This window comes from Oreochromis aureus, linkage group 14 (genome assembly GCF_013358895.1).
Source record: "Oreochromis aureus strain Israel breed Guangdong linkage group 14, ZZ_aureus, whole genome shotgun sequence".
NCBI classification, from domain to species: Eukaryota; Metazoa; Chordata; class Actinopteri; order Cichliformes; family Cichlidae; genus Oreochromis; species Oreochromis aureus.
In genome coordinates, this window is record NC_052955.1 from 41232196 (window position 1) to 41250655 (window position 18460).

General features: G+C 41.0%; 1 protein-coding gene across 1 annotated transcript; it reads right to left on the minus strand.

Moving 5' to 3' along the window:
• Window positions 1-1845: 1845 nt before the first annotated feature.
• LOC116321808 (POU domain class 2-associating factor 1) lies at window positions 1846-18225 on the minus strand. The gene is made up of 5 exons (XM_031741762.1): window positions 18152-18225; window positions 10757-10884; window positions 6046-6085; window positions 5678-5958; window positions 1846-3884 (listed from the first exon to the last, which is right to left on the minus strand). Exons 1-5 carry the CDS (start codon window positions 18165-18167, stop codon window positions 3450-3452), a joined length of 900 nt encoding a protein of 299 aa, XP_031597622.1. The 5' UTR covers window positions 18168-18225; the 3' UTR covers window positions 1846-3449.
• Between the last annotated feature and the right edge of the window lie 235 nt (window positions 18226-18460).

The window sequence follows — 18460 nt, forward strand, 5'->3', positions numbered from 1 at the left end:
TCTCACCACGTCGTTGTCCTGTGTTTAAACCCTCTGCAACTGAACCATTTTCTATTGCTTTTTAAAAAAAAGTCCTAAGCTCTCCCCTCAGCCTCGGTACCGAGGAGATGACGTCTCATTTTTATCACAAATACAAAACTGTCCGTGATGACATTCCTACTTTTAAAACTATCAGCTCGAAAACCAATCAACAATCTGACCAATGGATAAATGAGACCCCTCGCTCAGCCAGACGAGTGCAGGAAGGCTAAACCTAAGTGGAAAGAAGACATCTTTTCTCATCCTGAGAGACAGTCTGAGCAGGTATCAGGACATTGTAAAATTATGCTTGTTCTAATGCTTGATTTTTAAGGTTGTCTGCTCCAACATCTTAAGGATCTTTAACAGCAGTCTTAGTTCAGGTGTTGTGCAAGCCTGTTTTAAACATGCTGTTGTGCAGCCTGTACTTAAAAAACCTAATCTCAATTCCTCTGTCCTCTCAAATTTCAGGCCTATTTCAAAGCTTCCCTTCCAATCGAAAATTTTGGAAAAGATTGTATTTGTTCAGCTGCAATCTTTTGTAAATGGACTCGATGTTCTTCAGAGGTTTCAGTCTGGTTTTAAAGCTCTTCACAGCACCAAAACTGCACTTTTAAAAGTTCTTAACAAACTTTTATGAGCCACTGACTCAGGAGACTCAGCTGTGCTTTTGGATCTGACCGCTGCCTTTGATACTGTTGACCACAGCATCTTGAGCTCATGACTGGAGCATTATGGGATCAAGGATTTTCCATTCGAGTGGTTAATAGTTAATTAACCACTAATTTAACTTAATATTAACACAAATTAATAGCTGTCTGACAGGTCTTTTTTCTGTGAGCTTTGGAGATCCGCTTCCTCAGCTCCCCTTACTTGTGGCGTTCCTCAGGGATCTTTACTGGGGCCAATTTTATTCTCTGTTTATATGCTGCCTCTAGGTCTAATTTTCAGTAAATATAACACTTGTTTCCATTCTCCAAAAGTTGAATCTGTTCATCTGGACGTAGCGTTTTGTGGGAGAAACGTTTCGTCACTCATCCAAGTGACTTCTTCAGTCTCAGACAGTCTCAGACTGAGACTGAAGAAGTCACTTGGATGAATGACGAAACGTTTCTCCCACAAAACGCTACGTCCAGATGAACAGATTCAACTTTTGGAGATTTACTTTCCTGGATGATTGAGAATGCATCAAGACACTTGTTTCCATTCATACGCCGATGACACTCAGATCTGCCTAATCTAATTAAGTGTGCTATATAAATAAAAACGATAACACTGTTAATAATACTGCTGGTCATGATTTCAAACTATCATTTGTCAAGGTGGACGTGCCTTAATCCTGCATGTTGGCCAACAGGGGAAGAAATTTGATTGTTTCGATTAATAAAATGAAACTTGTAGTGAAACTTAACAAGTCAAGTTTAGAGTAACTATGGGAGAGACTAGCAAACTCAAAGACTATTACACTATTACAATTCCTAGTGGACATCAAATAGTGTTTGCATTAAAATACTGAGGTACTGAACAACTTGATTATTTCCATTTAATGCATAGACTGTGTGTAAAAGATGAGAGCCTCTATTACATTATGAATTGGTTCCTGGTATTTTTGATTGTTTTTAAGCTTTTTTAACTAATAAAAATTAAAAATAACATGGAGCTAAAATAAAACAGAATTGAGTGCTGGAAGGTGTGTACCCCACAGCAAGACATATTGTTTGTCTGATGCTGTTCCAAAGGTGCCAAGAGCACAAACACAGTCCATTTCACAGTCCAGTACACCTGTCACTCAAATCAGCAGCAGCATTAACTTTAAGACTTAACAGAGTCCAGACAAGTAGGTTTATTGTGAAGTTGATATAATGTGAAAAATCAGAGTGGGGTAATCATTCATCTTGTTTAGGTGGACACTGTAACACCGGCACCAGTGGATACGCACTGACTGCTGGAGCCAGCTTCAGGAGGCTGAACTGCAGCTTTTGACACTTCAGTGGTTTCATTTTTCTGCCATCACCACACTTGCCAGCATTTCAGAGAGAAATATTTTCTGTTGCATTCTATTTATTTGAAACCTTTGCTCACTATTTACCTACAAGCAGAAGAACTTACAGAGGTTAACACAAAAGCACACCAAAAACTTGATCAGTGGTTCCAAATGTTTCTGCCTTGAACTTCTTACAAACACCACTGCGCTGTCACATTTCAGACATGTGTCCAAAAATCCAAAATTGTTCATGCAAAGCAACTCTAGCAAAGTCCACAAATTGGAAATGGGCTGGATATGAGCACAATAGGTTCCCTTTATATAAAACAGAAAAGTTGTTCAGCTGTGACATAATGCTGAACTGCATTCTGCAAACACAACACTAGATGGCGACTCTTTAAGACTGCATTTTATATACATGTGAAATAAAATTACAGTGTGCTTTGGCTGTTTCTCAAACACATACAAACATGGATTTTATATCATTCCTGTGCAAACGTCTTGAGCTACTCCTTTGTTATTTAGATTTTGCATCTAAGGAGATAGAATTGCAACTTTTTAAAATTCCTCTTGAACAATGTTGCAATGTGTTTATATAAGCTGCAAAACATTGTGGCCAACATCCAAAGACAAACTTAAAGGAGGCTTTTAAAAGTCACATGAAACTTACCTGTGATTTCAGGTAAGGCCCTGTGTTGAAGACAAAACGTGGTCATACCAAATATGGACTTCTAAGTTCTATAGAATTGTACAAATATACTGTGTTTACATGTATGTAATGTGCCGTGCCCATTTCCCATTGACAATATAAAGATATGAAGCATTTGCTTAAGACCTTTGCACTTTACTGTAAGTAATAGAGTACTAGAATTAGGCTGGTCTCTATGCAAGAAATGATTTGTTTTCACTTCTGTTTATTGCTGCACACTACACTAATTTCTAATTAATCAAACGAACATAATGAAAATTTAATAACAGGAAATCAGGAGCAGTTACAAAAATAAAACTCAGGTCATAATAATCCAGAAGAGTCTTTAAGTATGAGCCAGCATGTATATTATAGACGTGTGATTCCCAATTATCCAAGCAATTAATAGTTCTGTGAAATCTGGGTCATAATGTGTGGTAACACGTACCTGAACCCTGACTCTACTGTATACTTTCAGAATAAGTGGTTTCTGGATTTTCATTGTTTTTCTTACAAGTCTTTGCAACACCAAAAAAACACGATAACTACGAGAAACTATTTCAAGTTTTGCTTACAAATCACAAAAACACCTGGTTTGGGTAAGTTAGATAGGTCACTTAGACCTCAAAGGCAGAATAGACAGAATCTGTGGTAATCAGTTACATTTACACAAAAAGGCCTATAGGCACTTGCCCCTGAGGAAAAAAAATGAAATGTAAATGTAAAAATACTCATTTCAGATTTTTTAAAAAATGCTCTTCAGACATTGGGTATGAAGAGGGAGCTGCGGTACGAGTCTTTGTCCTCCTCCTCACCATGTTCTTTGTGATCCTCGAGAAGTTTGTCCAGTAGGTTTGGTGATTCCGCCTCAACCTCCGGGTCTTCGTTCAGAGACTGGCCTTGGGGTTCAGGGTCCAGTTGCTGCTCTGAATGCTCAGGGATCTCCAGGATCTCGGGCTGAGGGTCCATACCCTGGGGCTCCAGCTGTGGGATCATGGTGGTCAATGACATGGACAGCGGCATGTGTACCAGAGGCGACCCAGGCAGCGCTGCAGAACCTGGGGCAAACTGCACCCCGTGATTAGGCATGGTCGATATAGTGGTGAGTGGCTGGGCCCAAGGAAGATAGGTCAACCCTGAGTCTTGGAGCTCCACTTGAGGCAGAGAGGCTGGGGCTGGTGCCACTGGTATGGTCTGGAACAACAGCAATGACTTAAATATTTATGATGACTGCAAAGACATTTAACCTTGCAAAAAGACAAATGCATGCATAAAACGGACACCTGCTGATGCAACGAGCCTCGCTTTAGGCACTTAATCATTTATTTCTTTATTTTTTACTCAAGATTTTGTGGAGGGTTTGGAAGCTAGTCTCAGTGTCACTGGAGTCAGCATTTATTGTTCAGCTCACCGAATATTGTAATAAGGTTTAATTAGGTATACAAGAAAAGAGAATCCTAGTGAACCCAGTGGACACAGACAGGGAACGGCTTCTTTTTTTTTTTCTTTTTTTTTTTAACCTGTCCCGTTTGGCTCTTTTGCCATCAGAATTATTGTCTAAAGGCGAAGAAAGATGCCCAACGGATTTACTTTACCAAATTGACCATCCCAGCCTTGCCGTAATGGTCCATTTGATTCAACTTTTATTGTTCATTTTATTTTCACTTGCTGAATACGGGACAGACTTAACTGGGGGAAAGAAAGGGGAGAAAGAAAGAGGGAAAGAAAAACAGCGGGGAAGAGGGACGGGGGAAAAGGGCAAAAAACCAAAAACCAACAGAATAAGCAGACAAAAAAAATACATATATCGATCACCTGGATCACCTGTTGAGAAATAAAGAGAAAGCAAGCAGAAGAAAACGAGAGAGGGAACGGCTTCTTGCTGATTTAGACTGCTGCAGTGAATCTTTCTACGGTGGAACCTACGTGTTTGGTGTTAATTAGCCTACCTCGTGGTCATGTCCCAGTGTTTTAATGTGGAGACAGCGACCAGAGAAATCCTGTAAATCCTGTAATGTTCTTCCTTTCTGGGTTCTCGCTCTTTGTTGTGATGTGTTTCCATTTATTTATTTTTTAAGAGGCAAACATATTTTTCCACTTTGCACATTAACTCATCTCCATGATGAGTGACATGTATGTAAATCCCTATACTGGTCAGTGACAGTTATTCTCTGGATAAATTCAAAAACTGCAGTGAAAAAAGAGCTGAAAATATAAAGGAGAAATCCATCATGCTGAACAGGCAGAAATCTAAATCCCATGTTAATCCCATGATGTACAAAGGTCATTGGTGGGTTAAATTGTTCCAGTTAATACCCCACCCCAGTCTTATCTCTGTATTTATTACCCACTTGCAGCAGGTTTGAAATGTAAGAATTTAAAGACAAGCACAGCAGCTGTTGGCAGTTAACACGGAGAGCATGCATGCAGTGATAACAGGCTTTTATGGTGGAAAGTATCACAATGCATCCCAAACACTTGTCTGCACCTGTATAGAAAGACGGGCCCTGTACGAGCTACCTTTGATTAAAGACGCTGAGCACTACCAGCAGAATAAGACTTAATACACTAAAGACAAAACATATGATAACAGGATCCTGTGGTAATGTTAAACATCTTGCATTATTCTGACATACTTAAATTAGTTTTAAAGAAAACTTTAGATTGTTCCAGTCCTGCCTCTGTGGGATGCAGTACTGTCTGGGTCTCAAAAGTGAAGCAGCCCCTTAATGCCTAGAGTTTCAGATTTGGTACATATACTTTTACATATACATATTTATATTTGCACATAATTATACACAACCTTACTTTAAAGTGAAATAATAGCCTGAATCCATGCTTGTACTGTTGCAAGGGCTCTATCTGTTAAATCACATTCAACAGATACAGCAAGAATTGATTGTTTTTATCCTTTTGTGCTGATTTGTGATCATTTTCTTCCCCCGTGCAGTCTGTAGAAAATATTTGCATAGTCCTTTTTCACTCACCCCAAAGTTTGTCAGCAGTGGTGTGTGTGTGTAGGTCAGCATGGTGTAGCTGGGACACAGAGTTTGCATAGTAAGCGTCGGAGTGGCTGGGTAGGTCAGAGTCTGAGCTGAGGGGTCCTGCTGGTTGTAGTCGGGTGTCGACCAGGACATGGCGGCGGCCTGCAGCCCAGGACTGGTGACAGAAGGCGTCGCTTTCCACCCCGCACACTGCAGCCCTCCATCGGCAGCTGTGGCCGACGCTTCTGCTGGGGATCCGCTGGCAACATCACAGCCAAAGATACCTGGAGAACAAGAAGCAGTTCGGCATTAGACATGTTGAAACACACTTTATGTGGAACAGTTCTCGTAGTCACAGGTGAGGCTTCTACCTTGTGTAAATGACGGCTGGTTGTTGTGTGAGACCACATCCTGAAAAACAATACAGATATCATCAATGAGTCTAACATGTCAATAACTGCAGCCTAATCACATCATCACGCCAATGTTGATATGTAAACATGCAGCAGTCACACCTGGACCCGTGACGCTCAGGTGTGAGCAGCTCCTGAGAATTCACACACTTATGAAAAGGGTTTTTTGAATTTGTTTTTCTGGATCAGTTCATTAAAGCTAAAGCTGTGAATTCTGTACTGTTAGACATGGAAGTACATCAGTCCAGTTCAGCTTTATTTATATAGTGCCACTTGCCTCGACCTACAGTAATACAGAGAAAATCCCAATGATCAGACGACCCCCTGTGAGCAGACACTTGGTGGCAGCGGGAAGGAAAAACTCCCTTTTAACAGGAAGAAACCTCCATGATAGTATTAAAATGGACTGTTCATCTAAACCTAAAAGGCCAGGCTCTATAAATGCTGTTGATGGGTCCATGAAAAACACAGAGCACTAGTATTGTTGAGTCATTGTGCAGCACGCAGCATTTGTTGTTGTGCTATGACACATCTTGACTGGTCTGACTGGGAAATGTTCTTTCATTCACGGTTTCTATTGAACATTTCTTTGGAAGTTTTTTGCTGGTAAGACAAAGCTGAGGTGGGCCAGTGATCAGGGTCTCTATTTGCCAATGCTGACATACTGGATATATCATACTGGATTTTTCTCCTCAATAAATAACTTATCATGTGAGGGGTTTTTTTAAGCATAATATTAAGGATAATATTCTAGTCAAGGTAATATTAAACAAAGGTTCAACGCTGAAAATCTCTCAAGCAATAATTTTTTCCAGTCTTGTATAATCTGGGGGATAAATGTGAGTTCATTATTAACCATAAAATTGGACTTTATTAAAGTGGCAAAAAATAAAACCATTACTGGACGACCACAAAGCCTACATGTATGACAAATGTTTTTCATGTTAACTGAGAAAATTCCATCAGCTGAGAAAGAAAGCTGCTAATGCAGCAGACTTTGTTCTGCCAGCAGCTGCTTCTGCTGTAAAAGACATTTATATCTCAGCTACGTTTGGGAGCAGATCGAGAATCTATGTTTTTGCGAGGCCAGACCAGGCAGGTCCTGGCCTCTCCTGAGAAGAAGTGAGCTGTAAAGATATCAAATAAAAGAAAGAGACAATAATACAGTGGATCGCTGAAGAAACCACTGAACCCATTCTGAACCTGTGCTATTCATTGCTTTGTCATTGTATTTTTCCATAATACCACAAACACACACAGACACACAGACTCATTGGAGGGTTTCCATTGTGTGTGTGCTTTAACTGCACTGACATCATGTGTTTAGGATCACTGCTATGCTGATAAACGAAGCTGTGGCCAATCAGACTCATTTCCAAACGGCGTTTCGTGGTGCATCAAAATCTCATGGTACTTTTCATAACTCTATCAGTTTTGAAAGGTCACCAGCAGCGCAGCCCCAAACAACAACAGAGCCTCCACCGTGTTTTACAGATAGCTGTAGACACTTAGTCGGACCTCTTTCCTGACCTCCTCCTCCATACATGCTGAAAATAATTCAAACCGAAACATCAAGTTTGGATTTATCACTGTCACCAGTGAGTTTCAGTCCAGTTCTTGTGTAATTTGGCATATTTCAGCTCTTTCTCCTTGTTTCCTTTTCTGAGGGATGGCTTCTTGACAGCCACCCTTCCACTGACACCATTTCTTATCAGGCTTCAGGCGCTCCACTCCTCAGGTCCTGTTGCAGGTCATTGTTGGATGTGTTCCTGTGTCCTATACTGAACATCTGCTGGGTTTTTAGGTGAGCCACTCCTTGTCTTCCACAGATTTCACAGTTTTTTAAGGATACAGTCTGGCTCTTTTGGAATCACTTTTGTTTTATTTTACATCTGTCAAAGTGTGTTATCTTTGGTACTTTTCATAGACTAAGTAAAGAAACGATAACAAAGAATGTGTTTTTGCAACACTGGCTCATCCTTTCAGTTAGCTGCCTTTTCAATGCGCGAATGATTCACAGCTTAACAAACAAAAAGCATTCCTTTGAAAATGGTCTGGCACAAGGACTGGCCTGACAGCAAATGAAAAAGAAACCAATGTCCAAATGACCAGAAACTCTGGCTCCTTGGAAGCAAAATATAAAGGGTGGCTAAGGATTTCTGCACAGTATAAACTGCATGAGTAATTTAATATGAGGTCTCAGTTATTCCACATTCACTGAGTCTGCTTTCAGATGTTGTCACTGTAGCTTTCCAAAGTAAAAATCCTCAGAACGTGTTGTATTTGTAGCTAAGAAGCGTGTTGTGAAAGCACGCTGTGGCATCATCTCTGGACTGAATTCACACAGTCTGTTCATCAGTCTGATAAATCACAGCTGAGCTGCGAACAGAAACCTGAGCACCAACGATGAGGAAATACATAAAAGCCAATAACTTTGACATTTTTTATTGAATTCCAGTTCATGACGGTGTCAGCCAAGTTAACTATACGATACATGCAGATTGGTCTTTTGTCTTTTCGTGGATATTTTGTCCGTTTTTATTTGCGGAAAGATTACAGGCTTCACAAAAAGCAGATTTTGCCACACTGTCCACTCTCTACCTCGTCTCTGTGTTTGTGCAAACCCAAATGTCAGTCTCACAGATTGTGTCTAAAACCCGTCTCTGTTTGGTATCGACCCCATCGGGCTGTATATGTGCCTGTAGCAAGAAGAGATACTGCGGTGAGCAAAAAAAAAAGATTGAATGGGAGGCAGCAGCGACAGCACTGACAGCTAGTGTCAGTGTTTATACTGCATCCTGCTGCCTGCAGTCAGCGGGCAGGGCATGTTCACAGGCAGCAGGGAAGTGCTGTCAGGCGGCTGACGGGCTGCAGGAGAGGAGCTGATGGTTTGACAGCAGGAGCTACAACAATCACATGATTAAACCCCACTGTGGTCACTTTCTGAGGACACTTTGTGTTCACAAAGTGAAGGACCTGATCACCTACACTGGGTTTGACTGAGGCTGAGGAATGAGTCGACTTTAACAGCATCCATAAAAGTTAACACCTGGACACGCCGTCTGGGTGTGTTCCACTTCACGATGAATGCGCTTTAAGAAGCAGCCATAATTTTCTGCTTGAATGATAATCTGATGCATATAGTTGCCCTCTTACACAAAGTGAGAAACGATGGTGTGACGGTGGTGGCATCATCCATCACCTCCAACTTAATTTAGTTCAATCTTTAAGTGTCTGAATGTATTTCATGTTAGCTGCAGGAACTTTCCAAATGGTGAAACATCTCCGTGTGATAGTTTCAGCAGGTCTGTCTCAGATCCATTAAAATGATTCTAACTTGATGAGTTTTTTTTATCTGGTTTGCTTTGAGATTTTCACAAACACAACTGTTGCCCCTTTAAACCAGAAATCCTGGAAACACCCACGTAGTCCTGCCAGGAAGGCAAATAGTGGAAGAAGTGGAGAGAATTTTTATCTTTGCTGCTAGAAGCACTGACTAATTGCATTTAAAATAATCAACTGTAGTGCCGTGCCAATAAAACTTATCACATGCTAGACACAGGGAGTGTCCGCTCATGTGTATGTTTGTGCGCACCGCTGCGTCTGCCCTCTTCTTTTCTGGTAGGGATAATAAATAGAAAGTGGGAGGTCTCTTTGGCAAGGCTGCACGTTACTTTGCATAGGGCTGTGTGCCCAGCCCTGCAGCTCTGCTGTAACTGCCATGGAAAAACACCTGGATTATATAAGGATAAAATCCCCCACTGCTTTCTGGCCCCGTATCCCGACCGATCACATCCCTATATCCTCGCAGGACATTTTGCTTTCAATTCCTGCAGATCTCATGTGCAGTCTCCTGAGGTACAGCACTGTCCCTCCCAATCAAACAGTCTTTGCATGTTGCTGTTTGCAGCTGTTGCTCATCAGAGTTCTGTGAGGTTATGATCCCCCTGCTGCAGAGAGATCAATGATTCACGAGAAAAGAATGCTAGCCTAAAGACTGAAAGTGATAAATCATCAGGAGGCAATCAGCTCATGTGATTAGAGGGTAGATTCTTTTTAAGACACAAGTATGTCAAAGTGGGGTGGGGGGGTTGTTTGGGGGGTTTTCATGGAAATTGTTGTTGAAACCTTGCAAAATTTCCTTCAACATGAAACCAAAACAGCTGCTGTCAGAGCAACTCTCTACTTTATTTATTTATTTTAAACATTTTCAACTCAGTCGCTCCCAAACCTCTCACAAAGTGCAGGTTTCAAAGTGTCAGCACATAATCCAGAGCAGTTGTTGCTCCTCACTGTGAGTGTCTCCTGTCTATTTGTTTAGTGACTAACGATGCCACGAGGGCTTCTTTGGAAACACTGTTTAGTAAAGTAAACCTACCCTGAAAAAACAGTCAAAGTACAGCTTTAAGGAACGATCCTGCAGCATTTTTGTTGCTTTTTTCACAGAGGTTTTGCTTTTTTTAAACCTCACATTGATTTACAGGAAATGACTTACCTTGCAGGTAAATGTACACAGACATTTTCATTTGTTTCAGATTTTACTTGACGATTGCTTTTTTTTAACCCAGCTGCACTGCTCGTTATAAATGTGGCAGCTTGTGCAACTGCTTCAAACATTTAGCTGAGTGTTCAACAAGTGTTCTTTGCTTATCTGTCATGGTGTCCTCACCCCAGTAGGAGGCAGTGTCTTGGTGCTGTGAAGCTCCAGGCTCCTCTTCCTCCTCAGCAGCTCTTTGACAGGATCTCTGACTCGCACACCTTGGTATGGCCTGGACCTGCCCACGGCTGATGGCTGTGCTATAAAGGTCAGACACACAGCGAAGGACAGATACACACGACTTCATTTCCCTTTCAAGTTGCTTTAAATCAGCCCACATGATGCACACAATGGGTTCATGCAGTTCATGAATGGAGGAAGCAGACTCGCTCAGGTGCCATGACTGTAAGCTGACACTGAGACACTAAAGACACGCGGAAAGCGAAAGCCCAACCTGTCAGACGGTTTCTCTTTAAGCCTTTTGAGTGTCATCAGCTGATATAACCCTTCACAACCAATATTCTCAGTGAATATTCACGAGTGTCTAAGGTCACGGACCGCATACACCTCAATTTGACCTGATGTTGAACTGTCCGCTAAAATAATAGCTCAAAATGTTTGCTTCTAAGGTTGTCAAACTCACGTTTTGGTTAGGAAGAAACCAGCAGGTCTGTTATGACGTGATCTATTTGGCCTGCAGTGCAGTGCTTCCTCGTGTCAAACACAGACAAATGCAATGATGCCGTCCTCCTTGAGTTGGGTCGGGCCTGATGAGCACATCTTTCATTGGTGTCTCTTGTGGCTCAAAGTAAGTAATATTTTTTAAGCAGTAAATTTTTCTTTGTTTGTTTTTTCAGTATATATTGAGAAGTTATTAACTTTCTTATCATTCAGGTCAGCGATGAGTCCAGGTTCAAACTTTTAATGTCACACATACTGAGTACTGGGTACTCAAGCATCCCCACAAATGGTCTGAACTCGCCTATGATTCATTTTTCAGTAAAGAATGGAAAAATATCCTGGGTTTGAGCCTGATATGAATCACATTGTTGCATCAAGAAGTAAAATAAAACCAAATAAAACATGTGGAGCTACCAGCTGTGCTGAGCACTTGTCTGTAAAGGAGCAGTCAAAGCTTTATTACATGGTTATAAGCTATGATAACCGTAAATGTGCAGCTTACAGTAACTTTGTAACAATACAAAAAAAACCTGTGTGAAAAAACAAACAAAAATGGGCATTTCATCATGTTTTCATCATACGAATGAAACATCAGCTTATAATTCTTATAATTTAATTTGAGAAAAAGAACTCTAATTAGTCTTAAATCATTACTCTGTGTTTCACATGTAGCTCAAATTATTTCATTAACATTTTCTGGCTGAGTGCCGTACTTCACTGATAAGCCTGAGGGCTCCATCCTCACCACAGGCACACTGACAGTGACAGAGTAAAAGCTTTCTGGGAACATTCAAATGTCTGGAATTGGCAGATTCTTGCAAGTATAAGCATGAGAAAAAATCCAGCCTAACAGCAGAGTCGCATTCGTATGAACTGTGATCAGCAGAAGTGCAGACAATGGCATCAGTCATTACCGCCCCGAGCTACAGAATCACCAGGATTACAGAGATGTGCTCCAAAGGTAAGCGTGACCATAAAACAGTGACAGCGCTGTCATTTGTGCATCGTAGCACACTGTGAAGTAGCTACACTGATCGTGATGCTAGGTTAAAAGGTTAAAAGGAGGACGTACAAATTTAAAACCAGAATAAAGCGCGAACAGCCTCCATAAGAACTAACAGAGCACACTCCATTTATTTGGTCCAGCAGCTACAAACAGAGTGTTGTGACTGTGTGGCTGCAGATTTAAAAACCTCTTATTCCAAAGACAAAGGATGCTCGCATACGCTGCATAGAGCACTTATTAAGATCTTTACTGTGAACTTTAGCCTCTTTAGATGCCGCACAGGTAAGCACAGCAGTCCATGTGACTGTAACTATGACAAGAATTGTAAGCACCTGATTTAAAGCGCCCTGGGCCTGTGGTCATTAATGATGACTCGCAGAGTTAACCGCACATTTTTTCTTATTTTAATATAACTTCCTCATAAATACAGAAAAAATAAGGCTAAAAAGACTTTGATTGAACATGATCTATAACAACAGTTGTGACATTCACACGTGGGCTTTTGGTTTGAACAAACACACGTCTGAGTTAGTTAACAGATCGATTAAATGCCTCCATGTTTGATTTTGTATAACGCACATCCTTTATGAGCCACTGTTGTTGGAATTGCACAGATGTGAGTAGGCAGCTGCCAGAAAATGTCTTTGACACTGCTGACCTGATGCCATACACATTTACAGTCCCTCTTAGATTCTACACACTTGAAATATTTTTCATAAAAGAAATATGAAGTTTAATTATAATGTGTTGATTTGATCGCTGGGGTCACAAACACAAACTAAGAACAGGAAATCTGCGATCTCATGGGGAGATTCCATCAATTATTTCATAATGAAATAGTTTGAGACTCATGTTGGAGACAGAGTCTCAGATGGACTGGTGCACAGCTAAGTCAGTTCAAATGAAAAGGCATGTTCCCACAGACTGTAATGTTGATCCTGCGCCAAGACATTGTGCCATACTGAGCTTCAGGTTCTCATGTGTGCAGGTTTCTAGTTATAACATGTTGACTTGAGTCTTATCATCCCCTTCCCCACCCCAAAACTGTAGAAAAACTGCAGAAGATGAACCAGACCCAGCTGGATGTTTCTGTTATGCCTGCATATCCTCTGTTACACTGCAAACGTGGTGAGTCAGTTTACTTAGCTGGGCTTCACAACTAAGTGACTGCTGTAACTAAAAGTTCAGCTACACTTTAACAAGCAGCTCGTAGCTCAGGTACTACAAGAACAACTGAACATAAACTGCCTCCCTGTCCTCACACCTCAGCACGCTGAGCCCCTTGTGGTGTGTGGACATCATTCAAAAATAGGTTTAGTTGGAATTAATTGGTTTCAGTTAAGAAATTCTGCAGCTTAGCAGAAATCCCCCAAATTAGTTAGACAGGCTGTATCAAGTCTTATCATTTGGGATTATTCAGCTAAGAAAGCAAATAGAGGTCAACAGATTGTGCTATGTGGAATTTGTCTCCATGCCAAGAACACGGCATAATTGGGGAGGGGGGGTACAAGCAATTCCTCCTTTACAGAAATTCCACAATCAGAAATTCCACATTTCTCTGAAAAACCATCCAGTCTGCCATCACAAAAGGACACTTTGATCATGTTTGTTCCTGTTTCTTCTCCTTTTCCCACAGTGAGAACACAGACAGAGGGAAACCTTTTTCTCTTGTCAGAATTTCCCTCCAGTTACCGTCACATTTCTTTAACCTTGAGCCGGAGTTTTGATTCCTACCACTCACACTGACAGAGGACGGAGACCTCTGGTCCAGACATGTCTGTCCTCTACTTAACCCCTGTCACGAGGCTGAAGGTATCCTGACAGTATGCTACACAGCTTCCTCTCTGAAGCTGATGGATTTACCTCCATAGGTCAGACCGGCCACATTTTCTTCTCAGAACAAACAGAACACTGTGACAGTCTGCCATGTACAGACACGTCTGTGATGCTTAACAATAGAAGGCACCGGGGGCACAAATGGCCACTGCACTGAGCCCAGCCCCTCTTCATTGTGTGTGTGTGTGTGCGTGTGCATTTTACAGTAATGATGGCAGATTTATTTAACAGTTTGTGCACTCGGGTCTAAACACAGTCGTTTTACTTGAGTACAAAGAAGTTGTATAATTAAAGTAACTGTGATGTACAGTCCCATTTGTGTATTACTGGATTACTGCTGTCGACGCTCTGGGTGTTTGTACACTGTACATTTAATCATTGTTATTAATCTCTGTCTCTCTTCCACAGCATGTCTTTATCCTGTCTACCTTCTCTCACCCCAACCAATCACAGCAGATGGCCCCGCCCCTCCCTGAGCCTGGTTCTGCCGGAGGTTTCTTCCTGTTAAAAGGGAGTTTTTCCTTCCCACTGTCGCCAAAGTGCTTGCTCATAGGGGGTCATATGATTGTTGGGTTTTTCTCTGTATGTATTATTGTCCGATCTACTGTACAATATAAAGCGCCTTGAGGCGACTGTTGTTGTGATTTGGCGCCTTCTTTGGCAGATGTACCATGAAAGTGTTGCAACTGTCCACTAGTCTCTCACTAATCAGCTTGAAAAAGTCTTTTACGTAAAATTCATACTGTGCCAAGATGCTTTAGTGTTTCTTGCAAAAATTACCCAAGAACACGTCAGTAAAATATAAATCAGAGTTTGTTAGGTATAGAAGTCACTTTGGTAACCCTGCAATTCTGCTTTACGTACTATTCGCTGGTGAAATTGCTAATGTGCTAAACAATTCAATGTTAAACGATGAATTTCTAGTTAAATTCTAGTTTTTAAAAAGATGGTATAATATCACCTGCAACCACTTTTCTAATTAAATCAGTGATCAAAAGGTGCTCCGTCCCCCAGCAGCAAAGCAGCCCTACACCAGCACATTTCCATCATCTACTTCATACTTGGTTGTCTTCTTCCGTTTACACCAGTTTCCTTTAAGGGGTCATCACAGTGGTGTCCCTAGCTTCCTTTTCTGTCACACCAACCCTCTCCGTGTCCCCCTTCACTACATCCATGAACCTCCAAAGTGTTTAACCTGAGCCGTCCCTCTGATATTCTGAACTGTAATCCTGTCCATCCTGCTCACTCGAGGTGACAATCTTACAAAATATTCAGCTCCCCTGTCTTTCTGTCCGTGCCACGGTTTCCAAACCATACATCACAGCAGGTCTTGCTGCCATGTTGTAAACCTTCCTTTTCATTCTTGCTGCTATTCCACAGTCACAAATCAGCCCTGACACTCATCTCCACCCACTCCATCCTCCCCGCTCGCTCTTCTTCACCTCTTTTGTGCACTTGCCATTACTTTGGATGGCTGAACCCAGGTATTTAGACTCATCCATCTTCACTATCTACTGCTCCCCTCTCATTCACACACATGTATTCTGTCTCGCTTGTGCTGGCTGTCATTCCTCTTCTTTCCGGAGCATATTTCCACCTCTCCAGGTCCCTTTCCACCACTCTCACATCTCATGTCATCAACACTCTCAAAGTTGGACCTCAAATAAAGGTCCGATCTTTATCTGGAACTTTCCACTTTTCATCCTCCTCACAGCTGTGCTCACTTCCTCTTTATCAATTCTTTGAATTTGATAATTAACTAATTGTCCTCTGTCTGCCTCTCTCATTGTCTTTATTCATCACTCTCTTTGTACATTTCCATATCTATGCTGACTCGAACCTGCTGCACATCTTTTCTAGCTTAGTTTCTTAGCCATTCTTCATACTTGGTGCTGTTAAAAAGCTGTACCAGACAAATGTACCTGTGATTTATCTGCACGGAGCATTAAAATATCCCCCTCTCCATGTTACAGTTTTTCTTGACCTGCTTAAAGAAATCACTCAGTTTTCATCACGACTATCTCAGCAGAGCAGAGGACACCTCCCGGAAATGTGTTAACCTTTCCTTATTGGAGTGACACATTCCACACAGATGTGATTGAAGCAGAATGTGTCACTCTGACCACGAGCGCCGCTGTTCAGGCCTGAGTTTGCTGTGATGCAGTGGTCAACTCAATCAAGAAAAACTGTAAAATGTGTCTGTTTGAGTTCACAGTTACAACCTCCGCTTTGATATTTTTATGTTAAAAAAGCTAATTAAACAGCACATTATACACATCCTAAGTGTATAATGTGCTGTTTAATTAGCTTTTTTTAACTGAAATTTACATTTTAGACAGAAACTCTAGATTTCACTCTGAGTCACTTTGCTGATCAAACTCTGCGAGAGAAGGATGTCAGTAACACAAAGTAACATCATCATTGCTTTAAGTGACACTTACTGAAAATTATGTGACCGTTAGTTATTGTATTTTCTTGGTATACAATTGGATTGAACATGTATTACCAGCCTTGTTATGCCCTCATATGGACTCTCACAGATGAATCCATCCAAGTAAAGACTGATGCGGTTTGGCCCAGACCAACTGTATCATTTGGGAATGGGGGAATTCCCCTCAGCTGATTTATTGCCAGAGGCATTCCCCAGTGGACAGTCCTGCACTGGGTTGTGCAGTTTGTTCCTTGTGTCAACAAGTTTAAAATGTATTTTTTTCACACAATTTTGTGACGTGAAACTTTTAATAGTTGGATAAAGACTGCATGACTTTCCCTTTTCTGCGCTGAACAAGGGTTAATGGCTTGTTCTCAGTTCTTGGCCTGATCTGCAGATCATGGATTGAGCAACTGCAGAATGTTGTACCAAAGCGAGGGAAGAAATGAGAAACAGATCTGTTGTTGTGGGAGGTTGGTGACTGACATTGTAACACAGCCAAGAGAAACAGAGGAGCTGTATGAACAAGAGTGAGGTGTGGTCGCTAACATGGGAGTTCTTTTCTACCTTTAGTTACATATAAGTCATTATTCAAATGGAAGAGTTTTCTACAAAGATTAACTGGTAACACAGAAAATTAAATTATGGAACATATGTATCCACATGTGTGAAAATGTGAAGCCAACACACAAAATGCTCAGTGCCAACAGAAGGAAATAAATGTTACAAGTTCAAATTAATGGCTGTATCTGTCAACTGAAGCACGGTTGAGTGGATGATGTTGTCTTTTACTACTATCTGTTGTAGACAATCACACATGAGTGCACACGGACAAACAATCACCATGGCACAGGCACACAGACTCAATCAACACAAAAGAGGAAGCTGCACAGCTGTGCGATGTTTTACTGTGCTGGGTGCCTGCTGCCATTTTGCATATCAAGATTACACACCAATGGCAACACTCAGCCAGCGTTCAAAAGGCAATCTTCCGCTTTCCGAAAGAGCTGCTTCTGACAAAGTTCACAACAGGAAAAGATCTTTCCTTCTGTTTGCACTATTCAAAATAAAAAACAATTCTGAATAGAAAAGGAAGACTTTACTTCAACTAGACAATAACGAATTAGCAGCGAATGGACAATGTTGAGTTGACGGGCTTTGATCATTTGTAAGCTAAAAATGAATTTTATTAAAGATTAACTACAAATGTGACAGACATGAAAACCATTTAGTAACACTATACTGGATAATTTACAAAAATGACAAAGGAAGTAGCTTTTTAAAAAAAAAATGTCTACAAATGAATTAAAACTATTCAAAAAGACACGTCGTATTTTCAGTGTAAGGAAAAAAATATCATTCAGAGCTCCTGGGATTATATCCTCCTGTCATTAGTAAAAATAACTGTAATGTACACTTCACAGACTGCTTTTTAAAACTTTTCTCATCCATAACTTTGATGAAGCACATTTAATTCTGCAAACCTCTCAAGTTGTTGCCCCTTAACATAATTATTCATTCATATATGAAGTCAGTATATACTGAGGAAACAGCAACAATATAGTGTACTTACATTTCTCCCAGTGCATGCTGCCTATCTGGTTAATATCAGATAGTTAAACTGAAGAAAATCAAAGTGGCGCGTCAACTGACGTGCTTTATAACAGCTAGAAGCAGGCTAGCAATCCCCTGGGATGTCATAGCTTCGCTAACCACAACTGCATCTGTTTCACAGTTGGTAATGTCTTAGTTGAATCATACCTGCTACAGCTATTACATCTGAAAGACAGAAACACACAGGCCCAGGTCAAAAAGAACTGAAGATGAGAGAGCAAGCGCATAAAAAACATTTAAATAACCCATAACGAATTAAAATACTCTC

Bases quoted from the DNA above. Each gene is read 5' to 3' on its own strand.
- LOC116321808 (XM_031741762.1), bottom strand. The intron at 6,086-10,756 runs GTGAGGACACCA...ATTGTTTTTCAG, and splicing joins AGACACTGCCTCCTACTGGG to GATGTGGTCTCACACAACAA. The intron at 5,959-6,045 runs GTAGAAGCCTCA...CTTGTTCTCCAG, and splicing joins CCAGCCGTCATTTACACAAG to GTATCTTTGGCTGTGATGTT.